The sequence below is a fragment of the Sylvia atricapilla genome, chromosome 6, assembly GCF_009819655.1.
Source record: "Sylvia atricapilla isolate bSylAtr1 chromosome 6, bSylAtr1.pri, whole genome shotgun sequence".
Classification (NCBI taxonomy): domain Eukaryota; kingdom Metazoa; phylum Chordata; class Aves; order Passeriformes; family Sylviidae; genus Sylvia; species Sylvia atricapilla.
Genome location: NC_089145.1, coordinates 35981565 through 36005859, shown reverse-complemented (window position 1 = coordinate 36005859; position 24295 = coordinate 35981565). Strand labels below are relative to the sequence as shown.

The 24295-nt window shown below is 46.3% G+C and overlaps 2 protein-coding genes across 4 annotated transcripts in view; both read left to right on the top strand.

Moving 5' to 3' along the window:
• Positions 1–8077, top strand: part of MAP4K5 (mitogen-activated protein kinase kinase kinase kinase 5) — a 57043-nt gene extending 48966 nt beyond the window's left edge. For both annotated transcript variants that reach the window (XM_066321490.1, XM_066321489.1), the window contains 7 exons: positions 148–251; positions 617–794; positions 2004–2072; positions 2559–2651; positions 3217–3287; positions 3532–3587; positions 4966–8077. In XM_066321490.1, the coding sequence (XP_066177587.1) occupies positions 148–251; positions 617–794; positions 2004–2072; positions 2559–2651; positions 3217–3287; positions 3532–3587; positions 4966–5053 (659 nt within the window). In that variant the 3' untranslated portion in view covers positions 5054–8077. The remainder of the gene's footprint in view (positions 1–147; positions 252–616; positions 795–2003; positions 2073–2558; positions 2652–3216; positions 3288–3531; positions 3588–4965) is intronic.
• A 1378-nt stretch (positions 8078–9455) lies between these two features.
• On the top strand, positions 9456–23475 carry CDKL1 (cyclin dependent kinase like 1). Of its 2 annotated transcripts, none has more exons than XM_066321488.1 (9): positions 9456–9666; positions 12003–12124; positions 14379–14451; positions 16350–16440; positions 17644–17844; positions 19587–19669; positions 20037–20093; positions 21329–21484; positions 22919–23475. In XM_066321488.1, exons 1-9 carry the CDS (start codon positions 9499–9501, stop codon positions 23018–23020), a joined length of 1053 nt encoding a protein of 350 aa, XP_066177585.1. In that variant the 5' UTR covers positions 9456–9498; the 3' UTR covers positions 23021–23475. The 2 variants fall into 2 exon arrangements, with proteins under 2 accessions (XP_066177585.1, XP_066177584.1); XM_066321487.1 differs by having other exon boundaries at positions 22913–23475.
• The last annotated feature ends 820 nt before the right edge of the window (positions 23476–24295 follow it).

Below are 24295 nucleotides of genomic sequence, written 5' to 3'. Positions count from 1 at the left end.
TGTTTTTTGTTTGTTTGTTTTTGTGGGGTTTGGGGGGAGGTTTTGTTGGTTTTGGGGGGGGGGTTGGGGGGTTTTTTAAGTATGCATTGAACTAGCAGGGCTTTAAAATTACTCTTTTCTGGGTTTTTTTTTTCTTATTTTATGTAGTACGAAATCCATATACAGGCCACAAGTACCTGTGTGGTGCATTGCAGTCTGGAATTGTTCTGCTTCAGTGGTATGAGCCAATGCAGAAATTCATGTTAATAAAGGTAAGCATTTACTTTTAGTTTAGTTCAATAATTATCCAGTTGTTGAAATAACCTTTCCAGAGTTTGTGATGGAAAGTACACCTCGGGCTGGTGCCATTTGTGGCTTGCAAGCACTTGAAAATCTGGCTGGACACATTTTGACTCAGAAAACCTTGTGACTGAAGTAATTTAAGTAATATAAAAGTGCTGGATCAAGCCCCAGCACTGGCAATAACAGACCATGATCCATCTCTGCCCAGCTTCAAAAGCAGCGAAAAAATTCCATATATTTATACTTTGTGCATGTTGTTGCAGAGTCATTTAAAGGTAAAATCATACTCACAGAGGCCTGCTGATGTTTGTTTTGTTTTATTTTGTTTTGCCAGCACTTTGATTTCCCCCTGCCGAGCCCTCTGCACGTGTTTGAGATGCTGGTGATCCCAGAGCAGGAGTATCCCATGGTGTGTGTGGCCATCTCCAAGGGCACGGAGCCAAACCAGGTGGTGCAGTTTGAGACAATCAACCTGAACTCTGCCTCCTCCTGGTTCACAGAGATCGGGGCAGGTGAGGCTCTTGGTCCTTCCTCCAGCTGGTTTGATGTCTGGAAATGTGGGAATGTTGGATATTCCTTCCTTGGAGTCTTTCGGAAACTCTTTAGGCTTGGCAGCTTCTCTGTTTGAAGCAGATGGAAGCTGATCCCAGACTGGCAGGACCTGGAAAAGCTGGAGAAGGATTTGGGACAAGGGATGGAGGGACAGGACACGGGGAATGTCTCCCACTGCCAGAGGGCAGGGATGGATGGGAGATTGGGAAGGAATTCCTGGCTGGGAGGGTGGGGAAACCCTGGAATGGAATTCCCAGAGTGCTGTGGCTGCCCCTAGATCCCTGGAATTGTCCAATGCCAGGTTGAGCAGGGTTTGGAGCAGCCTGGGAGAGTGGAAGGTGTCCCTGCTCACGGCAAGGGTGGAATGAGATGGGATTTAAGGTAATTTCCAATCCCAACTGTTCTGTGATTCCCTGATTCTCTTTTGTGCTGACCTGCCCACATCTGTACAAACTGTCCTTACAAAACAGCTTTTATTACTGAAATTTCCTTAAACATCAATGAGAGCCTACTGGGTTCTCCTTTGTGGTTCCATGGTGTTTCCTGGGATCCTGCTCTTTCCCCTCCTTCCCTGCATAAAAACTCCCAGAAATCGATTATTGTCCATCCTCCAGCCCTTGGGGAAGGGTTGTTATCTTCAGCTGACTCTTAAAAAGCGAAGATTTGGGTTATTTTTAAGACCTGGTTGATATTTTGCAGCTGTTTTTGTCTTTTGCCTTTGTTAGATATACATTTTTACCTTTAAATATAGTTTTTTACCAGTTGTAGGAACAACTTTATTAAAAAAAGCTAGAAAAAAATCTATTAAACTAGTTTATTATCATCACAATGATCTTTCCAGATGTGGACTTCTGGGAAGAGAGTAGGGGGTTAGGAATTAAAAGTCCTTTTGTTTATTGTGGCACCTCTCTTTGGAGGAAGATGTGCTAAACCATAGCATAAAATGTGTTTTATCCAGTAAAATTTGTGTTTTCCTTTTAAATAACTGCTTTGAACAAAGAGGTTTGTGCTTCTCTCAGAACATCCTGGGATCTTAGAGCCATTAAAAACCAGAGTAAGCAAAAAAAAAAAAATCAGAGTAACAAAGAGCACAGTGAAAAAAGCTTGAGGGAGGAGGGCAGAGTCTCCTGATGTGATATAAATATAAAATAATCTCTTTTTTTCCCCAGGCAATCAGCAGTTGGATGCCATTCACGTGACACAGCTGGAGAGAGACACTGTCCTGGTCTGCCTGGACAGTGAGTAACACAAAACTCTCTTGGATAACTCACTACACCTCGTGCAAAACTTGAGTTGCCACAATCGTTGATTTGAACTTTCACCAGGAGGCTTTTTTGTTTTTTTTTTGTTTTTTTTTTTTTTTTTGTTTTGTTTTTTGGTTTTTTGTTTTGTTTTTTTTGGTTTTTTTGTTTTTTTTTTTTTTTTTCCTACATTATTAATTTGTGTTGTAATATTTCCAGAAAGATCGTTTGGATGAGTGGGATTTCATTCTGTTTTTCTGTAGTTCCACTTGCCCTCTTCGTGTGTGCATCACTCTGTCAGTCTAAATCCACACCGAGTGGTACAAAGTTTCCTGGTTTTATTTTGAGAGAAATATGGTCTTGGCTTCATCTGTAGATGTTAAGTTTGGGTATTTCTATGTGCTTGAAAGATTAAATTTGTATTTTACACTTCAGTCCTTTTCAGCAGTGGGTTTTAATGCTGATTTTTCTCTTTCTCTTGAGAATTTGTGAAAATAGTGAATTTACAAGGGAAATTGAAGTCAAGCAAGAAATTGGCTTCTGAGCTGAGCTTTGATTTCTGCATTGAGTCAGTGGGTGAGTGATTTTGCTCCTCTGGTGTCTCTCAGGGGTTTAAGAATTCACTGTTGAAAGCCTGACTGGTTTCTGGTCATTTCCATAGCAATGAGAACAAAATTTGGGCAGGAGAAAGTGGTTTAGTAATACATAAATCTGTGTTAGCCTTCTAAAAGTTAAGATTTTATTTCAAGTAATCGTACGTCCATTTTTTAAATAGTCAGGGTAGTAATATTTGAATGTAATTTTCAAGCTGCTGTCTTTAGATTAGGACAGGAGTCTTTTAAAAACTTGAATTGTAGCTGTCAAACAAGAATTTCTGCTGTAATAAACTCTTAGAATCACTGAATTAAATCACTCAGAGCTGGCAGCTCTGTGCTCTCTCTGTCTCTGAATGGAAAACTCCCATTTTCCATCATTCATCTGTTTTGAAGTAACTGTAATAATTCAGGTGATGTGTAATTTCCAGCGGCCTGCAGTGCTTTGGTTGGCAGTGTTTGTTTTTCCACTTCCTGAGGGGTTCTCCAGAGGCACTGGGAAAACAAGGATGCAGGGAATGGGGTGTGATTGTGTCCCTGCTTTGCAGTGTGCCTTCAGGACAGCGTGCTGGCCTTCTGGAAACATGGCATGCAGGGCAAGAGCTTCAAGTCAGATGAAGTAAGTGATCTCCAGCCTCTGCACTTTAATTCTTCCTGTTCTTTATTTACCACTGGATCCTTTGGCTTCTCTCTCTGCTTCCCAAGTGAGAATGGTCCCATTCCACAATGTTTAACATCAGTTTATCCATTTCAGTTCTGTACTTTGCATTACATTGCATCCGAATGTTTCTTTCCTTCCAACTCAGACCAATAAATTTCCTTTTGCTGCTGAAATGGATCTGAATATCTGCCTTTTTCTGCAGGTGACCCAGGAGATATCTGATGAAACCAGGGTTTTCCGCCTGCTGGGCTCAGACAGGTAATCTCCCTGCAGAAACAGAAACCTTTTGTTTTATTTAAACCAGCTTTTCTAGTTCCCAGCTGGGCCTGGCTTCCAGCCCAGCTCTGTCTGTGGGCACCAAGTGTCAGGGAGAGAGGAGAGATGCTCTTGGCTTGCAGGGTGCCCAGGGTACTTCTGGAAAGCCTGCTCCTGGTTTTGGATTGTCCTGGTGAGCTGGGAATTACCTTGGCAGGAGTCAGTTAAAAACAACCTTGGCTGGTCTGGAAACAGCAAACTAAAACTCCCTCAGGTTTTAATAACAGTGATCCAAATCCACACATTATCCATAACATCCAGCTGATTCCTTCCAGATGTACAGGTGGGAACAGGTGCAGCTGTCCCCAGGTTTACAGCCTGAGCAGAAAGCTGCCCCAGGCTGGACACGTTCACTTGTGGATTCACAGCCAGGAATGGACAGGGATGAGTCCAGCAATCACTTCCAGCCACAGAATCCCAGACTGGTTTGGATTGGAAGGAACCTGATGTTCATCTTGTTCCACCCCTTCCACTAGATCAGGTAGCTCAGAGCCTTGAACACCTCCTGCTCTCAAATCCCTGATCCTCTGCTCCCTCATCTGGCCTTGGAACTGCCAAACCCTTTGGTTTGTATTTTCCATCCCTGTACAAATGGAGCAGGAGTTTTTCCTGCCATTCCAGTGAGATGTGGAATTCTCTTTTTACCTTGGATCACTCTGGAACTGCTCAGGTGGAGAGGTGAGGATCAGGGGCAGAGGCTGTTCAGAGACTTCATTTGAGAACTCTTTGAGAAAATAAAAAGCAGAGACAAATTTAATCATAAAAAAAAAAAAAAAACCAAGAACTGGTGCAGAGAAATGCTCAGCATTTGAGAGAGAGGGGAAAGGTCAAGGGCCAAACCACACCAGCTGATGGTCAAGGTCCAGAAATGGTCAGTGGGCCAAGACTGGGAGAGAATAATCTTCCAGAGTGGCCCACAGGAACATAATCTAACAGGACAAAGGCAGAAATGGGGTTGAGTGATCCCTGTGAGCCCATGAGATAATTAATATTTAGGAAGGAGGGGAATTGTTGAGGTTGCTTATCAGAAGATGTAGGAGGGCTAAACATATGGGCTGGAGATTATGGGATTGTGGAATTACAGAACAGATTGGGTTGGAAGGGACCATAAATATCACCCAGTTCCAACCCTTCCACTGTATCTTGTCCTTCAGTGTTTTTATCAGAAGTGGTGCTGGAAAATGAGGGAACTGGTTAAAGAATGAAACACTCAATATATTTGGGGGAACCTCCATCTCCAATCTGTAGAAACCCCTCAGGAGTTACACCAAGAGCTGTTTTTTTCCTCCTAACTGTGGACCCCATTTGTGTTTGCTTTCAGGGTGGTTGTGCTGGAGAGCAGGCCCACAGAAAACCCCACAGCTCACAGCAACCTCTACATCCTGGCTGGACATGAAAACAGTTACTGAGCAGCACCCACCCACCAAACAACAGAGGGAATTGGCCATGCTGGGACCCAGGAGCTCCAGGAAACTGGGACTAGCCGCTCCTTGTCCTGACACCGGAATTGTGTTGGTTTTTAGGGTGGGAATCAATCCATTTTTGCAGCTGGGAACAGCTGGTTCTGTCTCTTGCCACTGTGTGGTTGGTTATATCGAGTTTGCTTAATAAAAGCTGAGATAAAGAGCCCTTTACTCATTAGTTCTAGGGAAACAGAGCCTTGAAACATGTTTTGCAGTAAAGGTGCCATAAACTGTTAAATATTTCCCTTCCCTTGGATTTTCCTTTTGTTCTGTAGATACAGATCTAGTGCTGGCTGTTGCCCTGTTTTATACCGAGTCTTATTCTTAATAAAACAAAGATTTGTGTAGGAAGTGAAAATATCTGCAAAGCTTTTTGGTTTTAAATCTGCCATTGGGTATGGCTTTGTATAATAGACTATTTAATCCTTATTTATTAATCTGCTGCTAGGATGGGGTAATGTCTAACTTTTAGCAAAGGAAGGTTGCAGTGCAGCTTTTTTTTTTTTTTTTTTTTTACAATTGTATAAAGATTTGATTATTCTTTTTCCTGGTAGGGATATAGTGCATTACTGAGGGGTGTGTTACCGTGTTGGGTGAGGATATAAAAAAAAAAATGCAGTTTTGTACAACAAAGTATTTTGTACTGATTTTTCTGCCTGCAGAATTGCCATAAAAGGGATTTTGTTACTTCCTAGATGTAGGGTGTGTGTACACAAAGTAGAATATTGATATCAGACTTGTTGCTCCTGGGTGGCTGTGTACAATATCCGTGTGTGTGTGCATGTGTGTGAAGTTGCCTGGCAGTGTGTATTTTTTATATATATATTTATACATATATATATAAAAATGTACAAAACATATATGCTTTATTTTCATAAATTAGGGATAAGCCTTGTGACATGGAAGTGGAAATTGTAGCAGGTCATCATCCTTAATGAATGAAAGTATCATGTATCCGACTGCCCACGACGTGTGGTTTATTTATGCTCTTCTAGAGGGGAGCCTGGAGCCACAGCTGAGCCTGAGCAGCATTCCAGCTGCTGTGCTTTGGGAATGGCTGCTGCCCCAGCTGGGAGTATAAATAAACATGATAAGAACCAGTATTCTTATATCCAAGCTTTGATCACTTTTTGGTCACCTGCATTTTTTTTTTCCTTTCTCTTTCTCCATTGAAGAGTCACATCAGTTCCTTTTGTCTTTCTCATTAATTAAAATTCTCAAGGTACCATTAAATATAGACTGACTCCAGGAGAGCTTCTGGTTTTACTACCTCACATTACCCTGCTGGCTTTGATGTGAACACTCCTCGGGCAGGTGCAGTAGCAGTTCAGAAATATTGGAATTGAAAGGGTTTTTTTAATTAAATGTTGTTCAGCTCCTGAGATCTGCTGCCTAGGAAGGAGAGGCTGGAATTCCCAGGTGATTTGAGTAGAGCAGGAAAGGTGTGTGACAGCTGGGAGTGGTTTGGTGCTGTGTTGGCATCAGGCTCCTGATCCATAATTTAACACAGAGGGAATTGTCTGGGCCCACGTGATGGCTCAGGGACATCTCATTACTCAGGACAGCTGCAGGATGGGAAGGTCCAGAGGGGAAAACAGCCCTGCACACATTTAGCATTTTAGCCACTGTCATTCCAAACTAATTCTTGCTGACTTGACATCCACATCAAGTCAAGCTTTTCAGTTCTGATAATGTGTCAAAGCTTAGTAAGTAGTAAGTGTACAGATAAAATTTACAGATCACCCCACAGAGCATGAAAAATGTGTTTAAGGGTGGTCAGCTGGAGTTGGATCAGCAGTATTAAAAGCAGGACATGTGGTTTTTGTCTTTTAATGGAGTTCTCTAGTATTGAAATTACTTCTCCACAGGTAACAGTGACTGGTGATTAACCTCAAATGGTGCCACTCCTGGTTTTTAAAACAAAAATTAAGGTGAAGTGAAGCACCAGGTGTAGATATTGTAGAGCAAACACTTTTTAATTTACCTCATTCACTACAGAAGGTAATTTCAGCTTCATCTTTGAAAACACTTAAAGGAGATCTCTAAAAGACTAGAGAAACCTGTAAATAAAATCACAATATTTATGGGGAATAACTGGAGTAAATAACTCTTAGGTCATGATACTGTCATGCAGAAATAACGAGCTGAAAGTATTTTTCTTTGACATGAATGGCTGGTGTTTTGCTGGATCATAAAGAATAAACTTAGGAAAGTCCTCATTTCATCAAACCTTTAGCTGTTAAAGCATTTCTAATGGCATGTTGTGAAATGCTTTCTACTGGTTTCATAGACAGTGGCATTTTTTTGGCATGATCTGCAAGATGCTGTTTCCTAGTGTAAAACCTCACTTTTGTTCCATACCAGAGATAAGATTTGCGTGTTCTGTAGTCAACCCAGCCAGCCTTGGTGACTGATCAGTATAATTTGTGTTTGACTGTTTAATTTAGTCTGCTATTGTCCGTATTTTTGTTTTTGTGAAATTCAACCAGGCTTGAGAAAGCCTAACAGGGGAAGCTGGGGGATGATGAAGCAGAAGCTTGCTCAGACCCTCCTTCCTCGCTCAACATTTATCAAAATTTCAATTATTGGACGCACGAGGTCATGTACCTGACTTGAAAGCCTTAAAACAAACTCCCAGAGTTCTTGGCAGTACAAACAGCATGGGAAGAGCAGTCTGTGGATTAATCTTTGAATTTCCCAACCAAATTCCTTGCAAGTGAAAAATACAGCTGGAATTGTGCTGACATCTCTTTCAAGAAGAAAGGTACAATGCATTAGGGAGCCACAGTGTCTCTGGATGGAAAGGACAAGACTGGGAGACTCTGAAATGTGCTTTTTTGTTTTACCTTGTTTAGTTGTTAGGTGTAACTGAGACTCATAACTGCACTCGTTCAGTTTGTGTAACCAGGCTTTGTTCCGCAGGAATTTCTGTTGCAGTTCAGTCTATGCCAAATAAACTGCTTTATTTGATCTGTGGCGTAGTGACTCGCTGGGAACAATACTTTGTCCGAGGGATCTGGGGAGAATCCAGCCCGTCTCCAGGTTTTGTGGCTGCTGTGGGAAGGGCCTGGCGCCACTGGTTTCCATCCTCCAGACTGCTGGGAGCCAGCAGCAGCTCCTAGGTACAACACAGGAGGGAGAAATCAGAGTAGCAGGGACAAATTATTCCCTGCCTAGCCCTGCTGTCAGTCACCTGAGAACACCAAGGAACCACTCAGGAGTTGTTTGGCCAGAAAAGCAGAGGCTGCCTTGTACCTGGGAAGAGAGCAGGGGCTGGTGGGCTTCAAAGAGCTGCTCAGAGTAGGAAAATACAGCTCAGCCTTGGATATAGAGCAGTTTACACCTTGTCCTCACATTTCGGCTGTTTGTTGCAGGTGCTTCAGGTGCTGTACCTGTATCCCAGATCTTCAGGGATCTGCTGAGGTAGAGGAAAAAAGAGGTTGCAAAAGCGGTATCATGAATGTGTCTGGACAACACGAACTGCCAGTTACTGGCAGTTGTATTTATAAATAAATATATATACAGGAATATTCCTCCTCTACAAGAGATACTTATCTATGGGGGTCAGTCTTGGCAGCTGGAATGTGAGGACTGCACATCCCTGATGAATGTGGCTTGGGAAAAAAATAATTTGTGGATCTTTGTTCTGAGTTGGGAAGCACCTCGGGAAAGAGTTGGGGAGGGAGGAGGGATGAGGTGGAGTGGGGTGCCCACAGTTATATTCAGATCTAATCCTGAAAGCAATTACCACCACAAAAGGCCACCTTGGTCAGGGGATGAGGAGAGGTATGAGGATCCAGGGACCCAGACAGGGTGCACCAGGAAAGAGAACAGGATGGTCAGGGATGGAAAAGCTCGACCTAAGGAAGGGTCTGGGTGCTGGCAGGAGCCCATTCAGTGACCGAGACCTGAGACACTGGAACTGTGCAGTGCGATGATGTTCCAGGGAAAACTCCAGGGAAACCTCCAGGGAAGTGCGGGCGCTGCTTGGGGCTGTGGAAGGCTGGTCCTTCTTCCAACCCTGCAGGAAAACGGAGACAAACTTAGCGATCCTCTGGAAAGGCAGAGAGGGGCGAAGGCAACATGATCGTGGCAGGGAGGTTGGAGCTGGATGGTCCTTAAGGTCCCTTCCAACCCAATCCATGAGCGGTTCTGTGACTCCAGGAACAGAGCGCTGCGGGGCATGAAGCCCGGGGAGGATCGTGAGGCGCGGAGTCATGGCGCGGCGCCAGCAGCGGCCGTGGGGATCCCTTTCCCCCGGGGCCCGCCCCGGCGCTGGCGGTGTCCCCGGGGCGGCTCCCGGGGCCGTCCCCGCCGGGGAGACTCCCCCGCCCGCGGCCCGCCCGGCTCCGCGCTGAGGCGGCGGCGGAGCGCGGCGGCAGCGCCCGGCCATGGAGCGCTACGAGAAGCTGGGCAAGGTGGGGCAGGGCTCCTACGGCGTCGTCTTCAAATGCCGCAACAAGGACACGGGTCAAATTGTGGCCATCAAGAAATTCCTGGAGTCCGAGGAGGACCCGGTGATTCGGAAGATCGCCCTGAGGGAGATCCGCATGCTGAAGGTGGGCGGCTGCTGGCGGCACGGGCTGTGCCCGCCATGGCGAGCCCCGCGGAGCCCTGAGGGAGCTGCCGGGGTCGGTCATGACGGGACAGGGTGTGAGGGCATCCATGAAGGGACATCGTGAGGCTGCAAGGTGTGAGGACAGCAATGAGGGCACAGAGTGTCTTGAGGGGACGCGGCGTCGTGAGAGGACAGGGTACGAGGGCAGCCGTGAGAAGAGACGGGGCATGAGGGCATCTGTGAGGTGATGTGGTGTCTGTTGTTAGAGGGGAAGCAAAGAGACGGGTGTGAAGGAGCGCCATGAAGTGCTCAGGTCAGTCAGTTCCTCTGGGAGAAAGCCGGTGCCAGGGAATGTCCGAGCCGCTTGTCCAGGGACGGCAATGCCGGGTGACCCTGCCCAGCCCAGGCAGGAGCAGGCGGGAGCTGAGACACGGCCCTGAGCAGCCGCCAGGTGCCTGCGGACTTCTGCAGGAGCAGCAGCAGTCACGGTGTGCCCTGCACAGAGGGATTAACCCAGGCTGGGGGTCAGCGATGTCCTGGCCGGTGTGGGCACAGCTCTGCCCTTGATGTGTGTCACAGACCCCTCTGCGTCCAGGAGATTCCCCAGAACAGTTGGAGCCAATATGGGCAAAAAGTGAGGGTAGGCACCATGAGGAGGGGGACAGCCAGGAGATACAGCGCTCCCTGCTCCACAATTGATAAATCTGCCCCAGCTCCTCCTTAAAACACCCTTTGTGAGCCCTGGTTGTGCAGGATCCAGCTGTGGATTGAATGCCAGGGGCTGTGCAGGGTCGGGTATTCCACATGGAAGTGACAGAAGCGGCACCAGTGAGCCTTGTCTTTGCTGATCCTTTCCTGACCTGTCTATGAGAGCTCATCCTCATACAGAAACGGGTTACTCCTTTAGCCTCGGCTTTATTTTCCCGCTGAAATAAAAGCACCGGAGCATCTGCAGTGAGTCACACCCCAGGTCTATCCAGCATGCTGAAATGAGGGAGACCCGGGAGAAAGGGAGAGAGGATCGGGTAAGGTTTCCTTTCACACTCCCAGCTTCTGGGCAAGGATTCTGCAGCCAAAGGCTGTGCCTGTTGCTTCATGCATCTGCAGACTGTTGGGACTCTGTCCCATCTCTTTGGAGCTCGTGTTCTTTTGGTCTCCATAGTTTCCTGAGGCTTTAGGAATGTGTTGTGTGGAAAAAAAAAAAAAATCCTTTTCTTCGTTACAAACTTGCTGCTGGGTGATGGCACACAGTATGCACGCAGTATGCTCAAGCCTTGTGTTCCAAGAAATGAGAAGTGTCCCCTTTGCACTTTTTCCAGGGTGCTCATGGTTTGTACCCCTGCTATCCTAGAAAAACAGTCATCTAGGAAAAAGCGTAATTATTTTTCAGTTGGATTTTGGGGAGAAGCAGCCTAAGTTTTTTTCCTATCCAAAGTAAACACAGGACATGTAACTATATGATTTCAGTAAACCGTGCTAGATTTACATTAAGATTTAAGTGATACTAAACATCTGAAAAGGAAAATAGTCATGGCTAAAGTCCCTTGTAAAACAGCTGGGAACTGCATGATCCTTAAGGATCCAAAGCCACCACAGCAGGATCTGTGTTGGGGCGCTGTTGACTTTAACAAGTGTTGACCTGCTTGACTCTTTTCAGCTTTTTCTCGGTAAATAGCAACACTTTGTTTGTTTGTTTGTCTGATTGATTGTTTGTTTGTTTGTTGAGGCACTTCCTGGCATAGGCAACTCCTGTTTGTCAGAGATGGGGTGAGATTGTGTTTCATCAGTAGAAAGTTAGGCACCTGATAAATCATTTCTCTGCCCAGTGAACACCTTGCAGACAAAGGGGTTTTTGTGGCCAGGAGCCAAGGGACGTGGAGTGAGAGTTTGCAGAGTCTGAAACCATAGAATCCCAGAATGGTTTGTGTTGGAAGGGATTCCAAAGATCATCCGACCCCCTGCCCATGCACACCTTCCACTATCCCAGGCTGTTCCAAGCCCTGTCCCGCCTGGCCTTGGACACTTCCAGGGATCCAGGGGCAGCCACAGCTGCTCTGGGAAACCTGTGCCAGGGCCTCATTACCCTCATAGCCAAGAATTCCTTCCCAATATTCAAGGACAAGAGAGAATGGCTTCCCACTGCCAGAGGATTAGATGGAACACTGGGGAAGAGCTTGTTGCCCACCCATTTAGGTCAGCTCCCAAAATAAGCCCACAGAGGTTCAGCTGTGCTCATAGAAAGGGTTCAGCCTAAGGAATTTGACCCTGCAGGAAAAATCTGTCCCCCCACACCCTCACCCTGTTCAGTTCCTGACCAGCCCATCCCGTGTGTTGCAGCAACTCCAGCATCCCAACCTGGTGAAGCTGCTGGAGGTGTTCAGGAGGAAGCGGCGGCTGCACCTGGTGTTTGAGTACTGCGAGCACACGGTGCTGCACGAGCTGGACAAGCACCCCCGCGGGTGAGTGGCCCCTCTCCCCTGGCAGCTCCCAGCATGGGCTGTCCCTGCTGCTGCCCTGTGGCTTTTCAGAGGAATTTCATTAATTAAAGCTGAGGTTTCTCAGCCCAGTGCCCAGGACTGTCTCTGTTGCTGTGGTGTGGCGCAAGAATTCCCTCAGAGCCCCACTCACCGTGGAAGTGGGAGCACTGAGCTGAGCATTTGGGAGAGCAGCGAATCCCAGGGCTGGGAGCAGCTTGTGTCCTGCTCCTTCCACTGCTCCCATCACTGTGGGTACTGGGGCAGGGGCACTGGGCACCCAAATACAGAATCAGGGACTTGCAGAATTATTGAGGTTGGAAAAGCCTTCTGAGACCATCTCCAGCTGAAAATGCAGCACTGCTGTACTCACCACTAAACTGTTGTCCCCAAGTGCCACATCTACGCTTCTGAACACTTTCAGCCCTCCAGAGTTCCCAGGAACTGTGTCTGCACCAAAGGAGAGAACCCCTTAAAACATGGGAATGCTGGACAGAGCGACGCAAATCCAACCAATGTGGTTAACATACGTTCTCCATTTATTCTGTCTCAAATGGCAGGCTATATACACTTCAGTATAGTTTACAGTTACAGGGATTCTCTCATTGGTGCACGGCATAAGGAAAAATGCAAACGAACATTGTTTATCCCATTCTTAAGGGGGCTAATGTGTTCACGCTACAAACTATACCTATTAACACCTAGAAAACCCACTGTCCCATGTGCATACCTTAGCATGATTTCTAACTGTGCCACAGGCTTCACAGGCCTGAATCTGGGGCCCAGGCTGGGGTAGCTCATATCTTACTCCAAATAAAAAGCATGTCATCGCTCTCTGAGAAATTCTGCTACACTGCACCTCTGCAAAAACTTCTTTTCAAACAGGTGCTTGGACCAAGTATGAGCCACACACAGGGTTTGTTCTGACACCTTGTAAACGCCACTCCCAACTGTCCCTAATTATCCACGGTGCCTTGGTGCTGTGGAAATGCAAGGCAGAAGTCCATGAATCATTTCACAAGGCTGGGGCTGTGAATTGCCTGCAGGACACTGATGGGGGGTTGAGTAAACAAGAGCTTGATAGCACGTGGCTTCGTGAGCTGCCCAGCAGCTGCCACCCCACTTTGAACATGTTCTCCTGGAATCTGAAGAGAGGATGGATCATTCTCTTTGAAGGAAATGCTCCCCATTTGCTGCCTGTTCATCGTAACAACTCTAGTGTGAAGGAACATGTAACAGCTGGCTGCATGCTTTGCTTTTCAGCTTTGCTAGGGCAGATGGTCAAGTCTAATGTGGTCAGGTTAAGATGGGTGCTGATTCCAGCTCATTTGAGCAACTCCATCCCCTTTTCCAGCTCCCAGAGCAGCACTCCCATCATTCTGGGATGTTTCTGGGGAATCTCTACTCACAGTGTCAGCAGTGTCACTGACCCACTGACAGCAGAAAGCGAAAGCCAAGCTTAAAGGAAAAACTCAGGCTTACATTGTTTTGGTTTATTTTGGGGTAGGTTTTTTTCTTTATTATGAATCAGAAGCTTTTCAGCATGAAACGTGAAATAAAATTGTGTTTGAGTTGGAAAATGCCAAGATTGTCACTTCTGCCTTTCCTGGGGCCATTGAAGATCATTACAGACAATCAAGGAAGTTCAAGAACTGTTGCCCAGAAACTGAAAGAAAGGAGAGGGGGCTGGGAAGTGTTGGTTGGCTGTGGGAGGGAAGGAGGGCGATCCAAGCCAAAGCAGAGCTTTATACTCTTGTCTGAGCACCCTTCCCTGTCCCGTTTTTCACCTCTCCTTTCTGGACAATCAGTGCCACAGCAACATTCCATATATCTATCCCATGGATACTCCAGCAGTTCCAGCCCTGAGAGTTGCTGAGGCAGAAATACCTGCTGGCATTTCAGGATTCTGAAATTTCAGGATCATTTCAGAAATTCCTGATGGCATTTCAGGGATCTGAAATTTCAGGATCATTTCAGGATGCTGGATACAGCCACAGGACAGGATCTGACAGGGACTCACACACTTTGCTGTGTGCTCACAGTGGCAGCCCATGCTGGCTGTGACAGTTGCACCAGACAGAAATCCTTGTGTCTTGTTGCACTTCCTGGCTTTGGAAGTGTTTCCTGACTTCCCTGATGGTTTTGCTCAGAGATCCCTGTACAATGTCAGCACTCATCTTCCCTGAAATTGTGAATTCATTATTCATGGCCAAAATAAAACTGTGGTTTTTTCCAACAGGGTGCCAGAGTACCTGGTGAAGAGCATAACCTGGCAGACCCTGCAGGCTGTGAACTTCTGCCATAAACACAATGTGAGTCCCCTGACCTGCACTAATGATTGCTGGAACATGGCCTTGGAGGAGAGAGGAGGGTTCTGTTGGCATTTTCCTGATTCCAGAGCTTTCATGGGATGGAGTCAGATGGAATCTCCTGTTTTCAACAGGAAACACATCTGAAATACTGGTGTATACCCACACCAGCTGCCTTCACTGTCGCACAGGCCCCTTGGCTTGGCTGTCAGGGAATGATTTGCTCTAATGGCCTTAGATGAGCTTCCAGGAGGAATGGGAATGATCCTTGTGTCATTCCCTGTGCCCTGCACCACTGCTGACCTTGAGGAACCTGCCTTACCAGCTCAGCAGCTGGGACCCGAGCAAACTGCTGCTGATTTCACAGAAACTCCTTAAGTTGACTGGCATGGGGTTGAATCATGGCACCAGTGAAAAGATTTTAAAACTTAGACACAATAAACCCGTTTTACTCCCTCCTCTGCTCCCTGGAGGGAGACACGAGTTGTGTGCCTGACAGATACTTCAGTGGGAGCATTTTTAGAAGCAGGGAAGGAGAAGGAGCCTTTTGCAGAAGCTTTTTAGGCAAAAACTCTTTGTTTTTGTTCATGTGCTGACATTTGAGATTTAAGAGTGGGGCAGGAGATGGCCCTGGAATGGGTGTTTTGTCTTTGCTGAGAGAATTATGTCCAGTCGAGCCACAGGAACTTGGCCACAGGTCTCTTCTGCTTCCAAGATTTGTTGGTTTGCATCTTTTTTCCGTTCCCCTGCTCAGTCTGGAAGATTTAATGGAGTTTGAGAGCAGAGGGAACAATGAGCTGCTGCAGCCTGACCTGCTGTAGATCACAGGTAACAAGGTTTTATGCAGTTGCCCTTTCTGGAACTTCGTGACTGTGGTTTAATAAGCAGCATTTCAGTCCTCAGGAGGAGACACAATAATTTACCACCAGCTTGGCAAGGAAAGACCAAGGTGTTTGATCTGAGGTGATGATGGGAGAGGGATAACGTGAGACCCCAGTGAGTTGAGTAGAGCAAAAGAAATAAAGGTCTTTGTTAGTTTGATCAGCAGAAATTCTTTGCCAAGCCCAAATACAGTTGTTGTGAAGGACAAGGTCACCTCCAAAGAGTCACAGAATTTCTGATGCTGGAAGGGGCCTCTGGATGTCTTCTCATCCAACCCTTCCAGTCAAGCTGGATCAGCTAGAACAGGCTGTTCAGAAACTTTTCCAGTCAGGATTTCAGTATCTCCAAGGATGGAGGCTCCACAGACTCTCTGGACGATCTGTTGGGGTGTCTGGCCACACTCTCAGTAAAAAAAAAAGATAAAATAAATTGGTTAGGTTTAAATGGAATTTCCTGAGTGTTCAGTTTGTGCCTGTGGTCTCTGTCTTTTAACTGCACCACCAGTCTTCCTGGCTCAGTCTCCTTTATTGCTTCCTATCAGGTATTTATTTAATGCACATTGAAGAGTTTCACTTGCAGCCTTTTCTTGATGATCTCAGCTCCCTCCTCCTCCCCTTGCATGTCAGACACCCCAGTCCCTTAAATTTCAGTGGTCCTTCACTGGAGTCACATCTTCCCTCTGTGGAGGGTCCCAAAACTGGCCACAGCTCTGGATGTGTCTTAGCTGTGCTGAGCAGAGCGCTTGCTGAGCTTTGTCAGCAGATTCCTTCAGCAGGAACTTCCCAGGGGGTTCAGGGAGCTGACTCTGTGCTGTCCAGGGGATACAGAGCTGGCTGCTGGAGCTGGGAGCCTGCACAGTGTCACTCTCCAAAGGTGGGCTATAGACAGGTCACTGTCCTGCTGCTCAGAAATCCTTCCAGCTTCCCTTTCAGCAGGGCTGTGGCTGAATTTAGCTGAGGGACAGGTTAAATACTTCTAACCTTGTTGGTGGTTTTTGTTTGTTTGTTTGTTTTCCCCAGTGCATCCACCGGGATGTAAAGCCAGAGAACATCCTGATAACAAAGCACTCGGTCATCAAACTCTGTGACTTTGGATTTGCTCGAATACTCAGTGAGTGCTGGCCCCTTATGAGTGTAGGATGAGCCATTCCAACCCTAACTGACACACTGCAAATCGTCCTGTATAAAAGGCTCTGTGTTTTCCCAAGGAAGCTCTGCGGAAGCCTGGGTAGGGACTCCTAAACCTTGCAGGGAGGGAGCCCAGACACCGCGGTGACATCTGAAAACAAGCTGAGCTCCTTGCTGGGCCGGCTGAGCCGCTGGGGGTGCTGGCATTGGGAGATGGAGGTCGGCCTTGGGCGTCTCGGAGCTGCCCAGCCGTTGTTTATACAGGGCTGGAGACACAGCTGGAGCTCCCTGGCAGGAAGAGCCCCTCTGGCTGCCTCTGCAAACAATGGCTTCACATTTTCCGTTGTAAATATACCCCCTAATTTGTTTTTTTTTTAGCTCCTCTTCAGACAAATCACATGGGCTCTGAGAACTGCCCACTGGCTGCTGCAGGGCCCTGCTGTGGAGCTCTGCACATTTCATTTGGAGGAAAACATGGTCTTGATTTTTACCAGATCTTGAGTATTTCCAGAGTTGAATTCTGCTGGTGGCCTGTGACTCACCCTGCTCCAGCAGCTCTGGCCTGCCCAGGAGATGCCCCAAAATGTAACAAATGCTGATGGCTCTTCTGCATCACTCTGATCCTGTTAGTGCTGAAACACACAATCACAGAATGATTATATGCAGGTGCTTTTATTGGAGTGCTCTGGGAATCAGGGGTACAGGGGACAGACACAAATCTGACTCCGACATGGATTTGGGATGGACATGTTTTTATACCCTTTCGTTATATAACTATATATATTAATTATTAAACCCATACTGTTCTATTGTATACATTGATCTTATCCAAGCATGAATTCTTGTGGTTTCCATCAGGCCCCCCCAAACATCGTTTCTCATGATTCTTAAATGATAATCATATTCAATTACCAAACGATCATTACATTTAACAATTATATCATTTATCATGTGATGATTATGCAGGTGCAGTTTCACATGATCTAGTAAAGACAAAATCTTTGCTTTGTCTGCATACTTTTGGGTCCCTTTCCCAGGCCTATCCAGGCCCAACCTTTCTTTCGACCTCCCCTGAATCTATTGTATGGTTTTAGAAATCTCTTCCCATGGTTTTAGAAACACGTTAACCCTATGCTATCAATCCCACGTTCCTGTTCGTGTCTCTCCCTCCCCTGCCCCGACTCAGCGGGTCCCAGGGACTCCTACACGGACTACGTGGCCACCAGGTGGTACCGCTGCCCGGAGCTGCTGGTGGGGGACACCCAGTACGGGCCCCCCGTGGACGTGTGGGCCATCGGCTGCGTCTTCGCCGAGCTGCTCTCGGGGCTGCCCCTGTGGCCGGGCAAGTCGGACGTGGATCAGCTGTACCTGATCCGCAGAACCCTGGGTGAGTGACCCCGGCACCCACAGCCCCGCCGCAGCTTGTCCGAGAGGGATTCCCGCCCTCTGTGCTGGGAATGGGGACTGGCCAGCGGGGAATTTACCCACATCTCTCCCTTTAAAAGGTGTTGGTTTGTTTGAGGGGTTGCTGTCGTTAAGAAGGAGCTGGATTTTCTTGGCATGATGTACATGTGCTGACAGGCTCCCAGTGGAAGCTACTGCAGCACCTTTCCTGCCTTTTCCAGCCCTGGAGGAGATTCTGATACACTTGGAATTTTCCCGTGTCAGCAGCAGCAGCAAGAGCAAAGGCCTTGCTGCCTATTTGCTTGTTTTCCATGTGAGAGCTGTAAAGAACCCAAAGCTCCCTTTTGCCAATTTTCCCAATGATCCCTGCTGACTGAGAATCGGGATCATTGCCTGCAGAATGCCTGGAACGATCCCCTCACTGTCCTTAGCAGTGGTGGCTTCTGGGAAGCTGTGTGTGCTGCAGGGCACGTGAGGAAAGATGTGGGATGTGTTTGGTGACCACTGGACTCCCCTCCTGGTCCCTTGGGGTGACTGCTGGGGTGGGGGAGCACAGCAACCTCAGCTGTCTCCACACAGACAAAACCACAAGGTGCCTGTATCAGAAAGGACCAGGAATGTTTTGCATAAAGGTTTAAAAGGTCTAGGTGTTTTTCAGGGTTTGATACCAAGCAAAGTGGTCAGTGAAGAGCTGGATTTGATTCATCCCAGCTTTAAAGATCTCAGAAGTGTTGTCAATGCCTGTTGATGGCTATGTGAACATCACAGCTTGTCTGTTCCACGTGTTTCTTGCTGTTCATTCATGAATTTAGGAGCTATTCTGTATTTATTTGTTAAATAAAAGAGCCATTATCCCCCATAACACTTAAACTAATCCAGTCCCATTGATTCTTTTCAATTTTGGTGTGTAACATCTGATTTCGTGGGTGACAATGAACAACCCCCCACTTTTAACAGAAATTTGTGGGAATAAACAGAGAGTTGTGATTTTAACTGAGCAGTTTATAAAACTACAAAGGTGACTAATGGCTTTAAACAGATAAGCTCCTTAGCTTGACAAATAGTTCATCACTGACTGCTTCATCCTCCAGAATTCATTAATGCCAGTGTAAGGCAGTTATAATTGATTTTTAATGATAGGGCTTCAGCCAGAGGAGATTCCCATTGATTGTTGGACCCAGGTGCTGGAATGAGGCATTGTTCACAGAGCAAAGCTCCTTGATTTATGCTGTGCCATTTTGGGGTTGGCATTGTACTGACTCCCTTGCTGTGGATTTTTTTAACATTTTCCTCTCTCTGGGGTGCTCTAAGCTTCAAAAAACGCTACCTTGGAGAAAAGCTGCAGCAGGTTCAGGGAGGGCTGTGCTCCAGCTCTTTCCTATACAGCACCCTCAGAGTGTACAAAGAGAATTTCACCCAATAGGAGATAAATTTCTCTGAAACTGGAACACTTGTGACCCTGCCTTTCCTTCAGCACAGTCACACAGGTGTGGGATCACTAAGGCCAAAATGGACATTAATTAAATGACATTAAATGGTCACAAAAGAACATTGCCTTGGCTCACTTGGTGATATTCCACTTCTTCAGATATTGTCTTGGATAGCATCAGCCTTGTTAGAGGATACAGCCATGTTCAATGCAGGCACTGTAAAATAAAGCAAATTATTCCAATTTTTAAGTTTGGGTTTTTGTTTTTTTTTTTTTTTTTTAATTCTTGCTCAAAGGGGATCTCATTCCCAGGCACCAGCAAGTGTTCAGCACCAACCAGTTCTTCAGTGGGGTAAGAATTCCAGACCCAGAGAGCATGGTAAGAGCTGCCTCCAGCTGCACTTCCCTCCCTTCCCCATCCTTTGCTGTGAAGTGTTTTTTCCCTATCCAAAAGTTTTGTCCTCTACTTTGCCAGTGTGCAGCAGAATATTATTTGGAGGTGGCTGAACCTCTCATGACATTTCAACTTACAGGCCGTGTAAAAACAGTCAGAAAATGTTTACTCTCTGCTGCTTTCCCCCATTTCTAGTGGCGCATCCTCAGTGCTGCCAGGCCTCTGAGCACACGGAGTGATGGAGACATTTTGTGAGGAACAGCTCATGTTCCTGTGGAAAGCTGAGTCTTGGTACCCTGATGAATGGAAAGTTTGCTAATATGAGTCCGTTCACTGGTTTTGTTCCCTGCAGGAACCATTGGAAATGAAATTCCCCAATATTTCATACTCTGCACTGGCTCTCATGAAGGTAAGGAAACTCCAGCTTGTGGAGGAGCCCTGCACTGGGATAAACAAATCACCTGGTGTGAGAGTCTGGGACGGAGTTACCAGAGATTCATTGGAAAATAGACCTGGTTTGCTGCCCCATGTGACTGCACCTGTTCCTTGAGCCACAGTTCCTACTACAATTGTGGAGTCCCCATCCCTGGAAGTGTCCAAGGCTAGGTTGGACAGGACTTGGATCAATCTGGGACAGTGGAAGGTGTCCCTGCCCAGGGCAGGGAGTTGGAACTGATGATCTTTAAGGTCCCTTCCAACCCAAACCATTCCCTAATTAATTTTTGTGATTGTTGGATAATCAGCTGCTCCTAAAGCTTCATTCTGACTCTGAAAAGCCACTCAGAATATATTAAAAAAATCATTAACACCTGTACCTGTGGGAATACTTGTGGGCTGTGGGGAGCAGCTGGAACTGTGCAGAGCTGTGTAAGGAATGTTTTGTGTGATCCTCTATCTTTTGTGTTATAAATGCTATTATATAGTTGGCTTTTATTATATTTACAACTATTATATAGTTGGCTTTTCGCAAATATTAACACGACTACTATATGTATAATTGTACAGTATTATGTTTTATTAATAGAGTTTAGAAAGGTGATGAATGTGTACCGGAGAGTTAACAGTAAAAAAACTGAGTGTTTTTTTTTTCTTCTTTGTAACATCTAAATTGACTAAGCCAGAAGATATGGGGGGGTCGTCACCTTGTAACCCTACATAAGGACTGCTAACTTTCTGGTTTTTTAATCCAAATGAAAATAAAAAAATTAAAAAAACAAAAACAAAAAACCGAAACAAACCAAACCAAACCAAACCAACAAACCCACACAACCTCCAAAACAAACAAGCAAAAAAACAAAAAACCACTAACCTCAAGAGAAAGATTTATGATACCCATGTTCCCATGTTACCAGACAGAGTGGAGCCACCCACAAATAAATCTATCAGATAATTGGAGATACTTGAAACAGATAAAAACTCGAAAAGAATGTTTGAATCATTCATTAAGATCTTTTGAATATGCAACACAGCAATCCTTAAAGATAGAAGTCCAAAAGGGTGAAGGGGTGCTGTTGGCAGCCCTTGTGCCAAGTACCCTCAGCCGAGATACTTCTGCCTTTCTGTCTCCTAATTGTCTATTTATATTTTTTAGTAAACTTATAAATTTCTCTCAGAGAGTGGAACTTGTTTCTCCCATTTTGTAAGGGCTGCCTTCGGATGGACCCTGCAGAGAGGCAGAGCTGTGAGCAGCTGCTGCAGCATCCCTACTTTGACAGCTTTAGGGAAGCAGCAGAGCTGGGCAAGGAACATGAGAAGAGCCCTCGGAAAGCAGCCAGGCTGACTCGGAAGCACATGCCAGGGGTGAGCTTTGCTTTTCATAGGATTTAATATTCCGTGCCTAAGGAAGGGCTGGGATGTGTTTCTGCATGAGGCCAGAGTATTATGAGCCCCACAAAACTTCATCACACTCTGGGGGTTCCCAGCAGCCTCTCAGAAATGGCTTTAAAATTTAAATTAAAAATTAATTTAAAATTAGCAATAGGCCTTGATTAGAGGTGTTTGGAAAAGCAAAAAAGTTTTAATTAAAGCCAAAATAAAAACTACACAGAACAAAAGAATAAAAGCCATGCACGGTGCAGGGAGGTTCCTTACACCTGCTAAGACACCATGAAAATTCACTGAGAGACTCTGTGTTCTCTCATTAGTATTCAACGATCCAGGGGGGGTTTTTGGCTTGGTGCCCAATAGAAAACAGCCACATTCCTTGAGGAACAGCTCAAGGGTCCAACAGGTGCCTTTGTGCTGGCACTGGGACAGTTACAGTGAGTGGATCATCAAAATTTCTGGTTCTTTTCCTTGTAGGTGAAACAAAGACTGAAACCCCAGTCTTTTCCTAATATGGGAACACCTGCTGGGGTGTGGGGGTGCAGTGCTACAGGGCTGTTCTTTTGTTGGATCCCAGGGTGTTGGGCTGGTCTTGGTTTTATCCTGAGGAGAAAACAAAGCCTCTGGCTAAAGAGTAACTCAGTACAAACTGGATTTTGCACTGCGGCTCCATGGGGCACTGGGGATAAACAGCACAGCCCTGTTTGGAATTGGGAATAAGGCACACATGGAATTGTGCGCACATGATAAAGTTCATCCAGGAATGTGCATTCCTGACAAAGAGCAGCAGGAGGGCTGAACAAACTGGACACACTCATGTGGCTGGTTTAATTTTCAGTGCTCTAGTGCTTTTTAATCCTGAATTATGGAGATGGAATAAACACCACTTCTCTTTGTAACTGCTGATGGGACAGGATCCTGTGCTCAGTTCCACACCTTACCCCATGCACTGGGTGTTTCTGCAGCTGGAGCTGCCAGTGTGTCTCTGCTGCTCTGGCTTTTCCAGACTCCATCCCAAGTCCCCAAATTCAGCCTCACAATGCAACTTATTCCACAGTTCTTTATTCCTGTGAGCCACATTCCCCATGGCAGCTCCAGTGCTGAGCTGGGAACAGGCAGGGAAGCTGGAGGTGAGGGATGGAGAACTGCTACAGGATGTCAGTTCCTGGGTCAAACTGATTTGCCTCTTCCATTTCTATCACCTGGGATATTTTTCTTGCCTAATGGAATTCTTGAATGAGTTGTCCTAGTTGCAGTCCAACCATAAAACCCCAGAATCTCAGCTTGGAAAGGACAGTATTACAGCAGGAATAGCTTTATAGCTCATATTCCATGTGGGAATTGATTCCATGTGTGCTTTATTCCCATTCCAAACAAATACACATGGTGTAACTTTTCCTTTAGTTACAGCACCTGCCTCAGCTGACCTGCAGCAACATTCTCCCAGCTTTGGACAGCAAGAAGAACTGCTGCAAGACAAGGAAATCCAAGTACCACTTCCCAAACATCTGACCAGGTGGCAGATCAAAATTCAGTTGTTTGAAGTCCTCCAGGATTTATAAATGGAGGATATGCAGTGGAAAACTGAATTACTAAAAGTCATGGCATGTACGGGATGGTCTGTCCTCTACTCTGGGTCACTGATGGAGAGGAAGTGATTCACAAAGAACTCCAAGTTCATCTCAGTGCTCTGTCTACAAAGGCAAATACATCCTGCTTTAATTCCTGATTGCCTCCTGGTTCAGGATTACCCATCCCAGTGCTTCCAGTATGAAATTTCAAACTCTGCCCTGTCTGTCCCCTGCATTTCAGACTTGGCAGGAGAGCTCGACCTTGCCAAATACACAAGTCCCTTGGGTCCCTGCTCTGTGAGGAGCTGTGGTTGTGCTGGTGCAGGGGTGGGAGATGTGCTGGTGTAGCCTAGGCTGAGAGGGGCAGCCTGGCTGCTCCAGGGAGCTCTGAGCTCCAGACACACACCGGGCTCACTCCTGCCCTGGCAGAGCTCCAAGTGCTGCTGGTGACTTGTAAGACCCAACAGGCACCATGCCCAGAAGAGAGAACAATATTCCTGTTGTTTTTTCATCTTTCCAGAGTTTCTCCTTGAATCCTGCTTCTGACAAGAGTGAAAGCACTTGCTTGTAGTTACAAAAATGATTTTATCAAAACTAATCATGAATGTAATTTATAACATTGGCCAGACACAGGCAGGAATTCTACCTAAGTGTTTGTATTAGAACGACTGGGGTCTGTGGAATCTCAGACTATGATACTGTGTTAATTTTGAATAAAAGAAATGTAGCTTCTTTTTCCAATTTACTGGAAGTATTTTACTATATAAAGCTTTACTGCTGGGCAAGAACATCCTCTTTTCATTGACACTTAAAGGAAAAATGTCTTGCCAGTACATTTTGCATTCCACAACAGTGAAAGCCCTTTCAGTGTGACAGAAGCCATGTCCTGTGTGTGCCTGTTGGCCTTGTGTTTCCTTACACACGGAAAACCATCTCTGAGACAGCACTGGCTGCTTGGGATTTCTGCCTTCTGCCCTTTCCTACCCCAAACCAGAGATTTGACTGCACATGCTGTTTTCTCCCCATAAGCCATTCCCTCTGTGCTGGCAGAGGTCAGGCCCCACCTCCAATCCTGGGGGCAGTTTTGAGTCTCTCACGAGAAAGGCATTGAGAGGCTGGAGCATGTCCGGGGAAGGGAACAGAGCTGGGGAAGGGTCTGGAGCACCAGGACAGGCTGAGGGAGCTGGGAAAGGGGCTGAGCCTGGAGAAAAGGAGG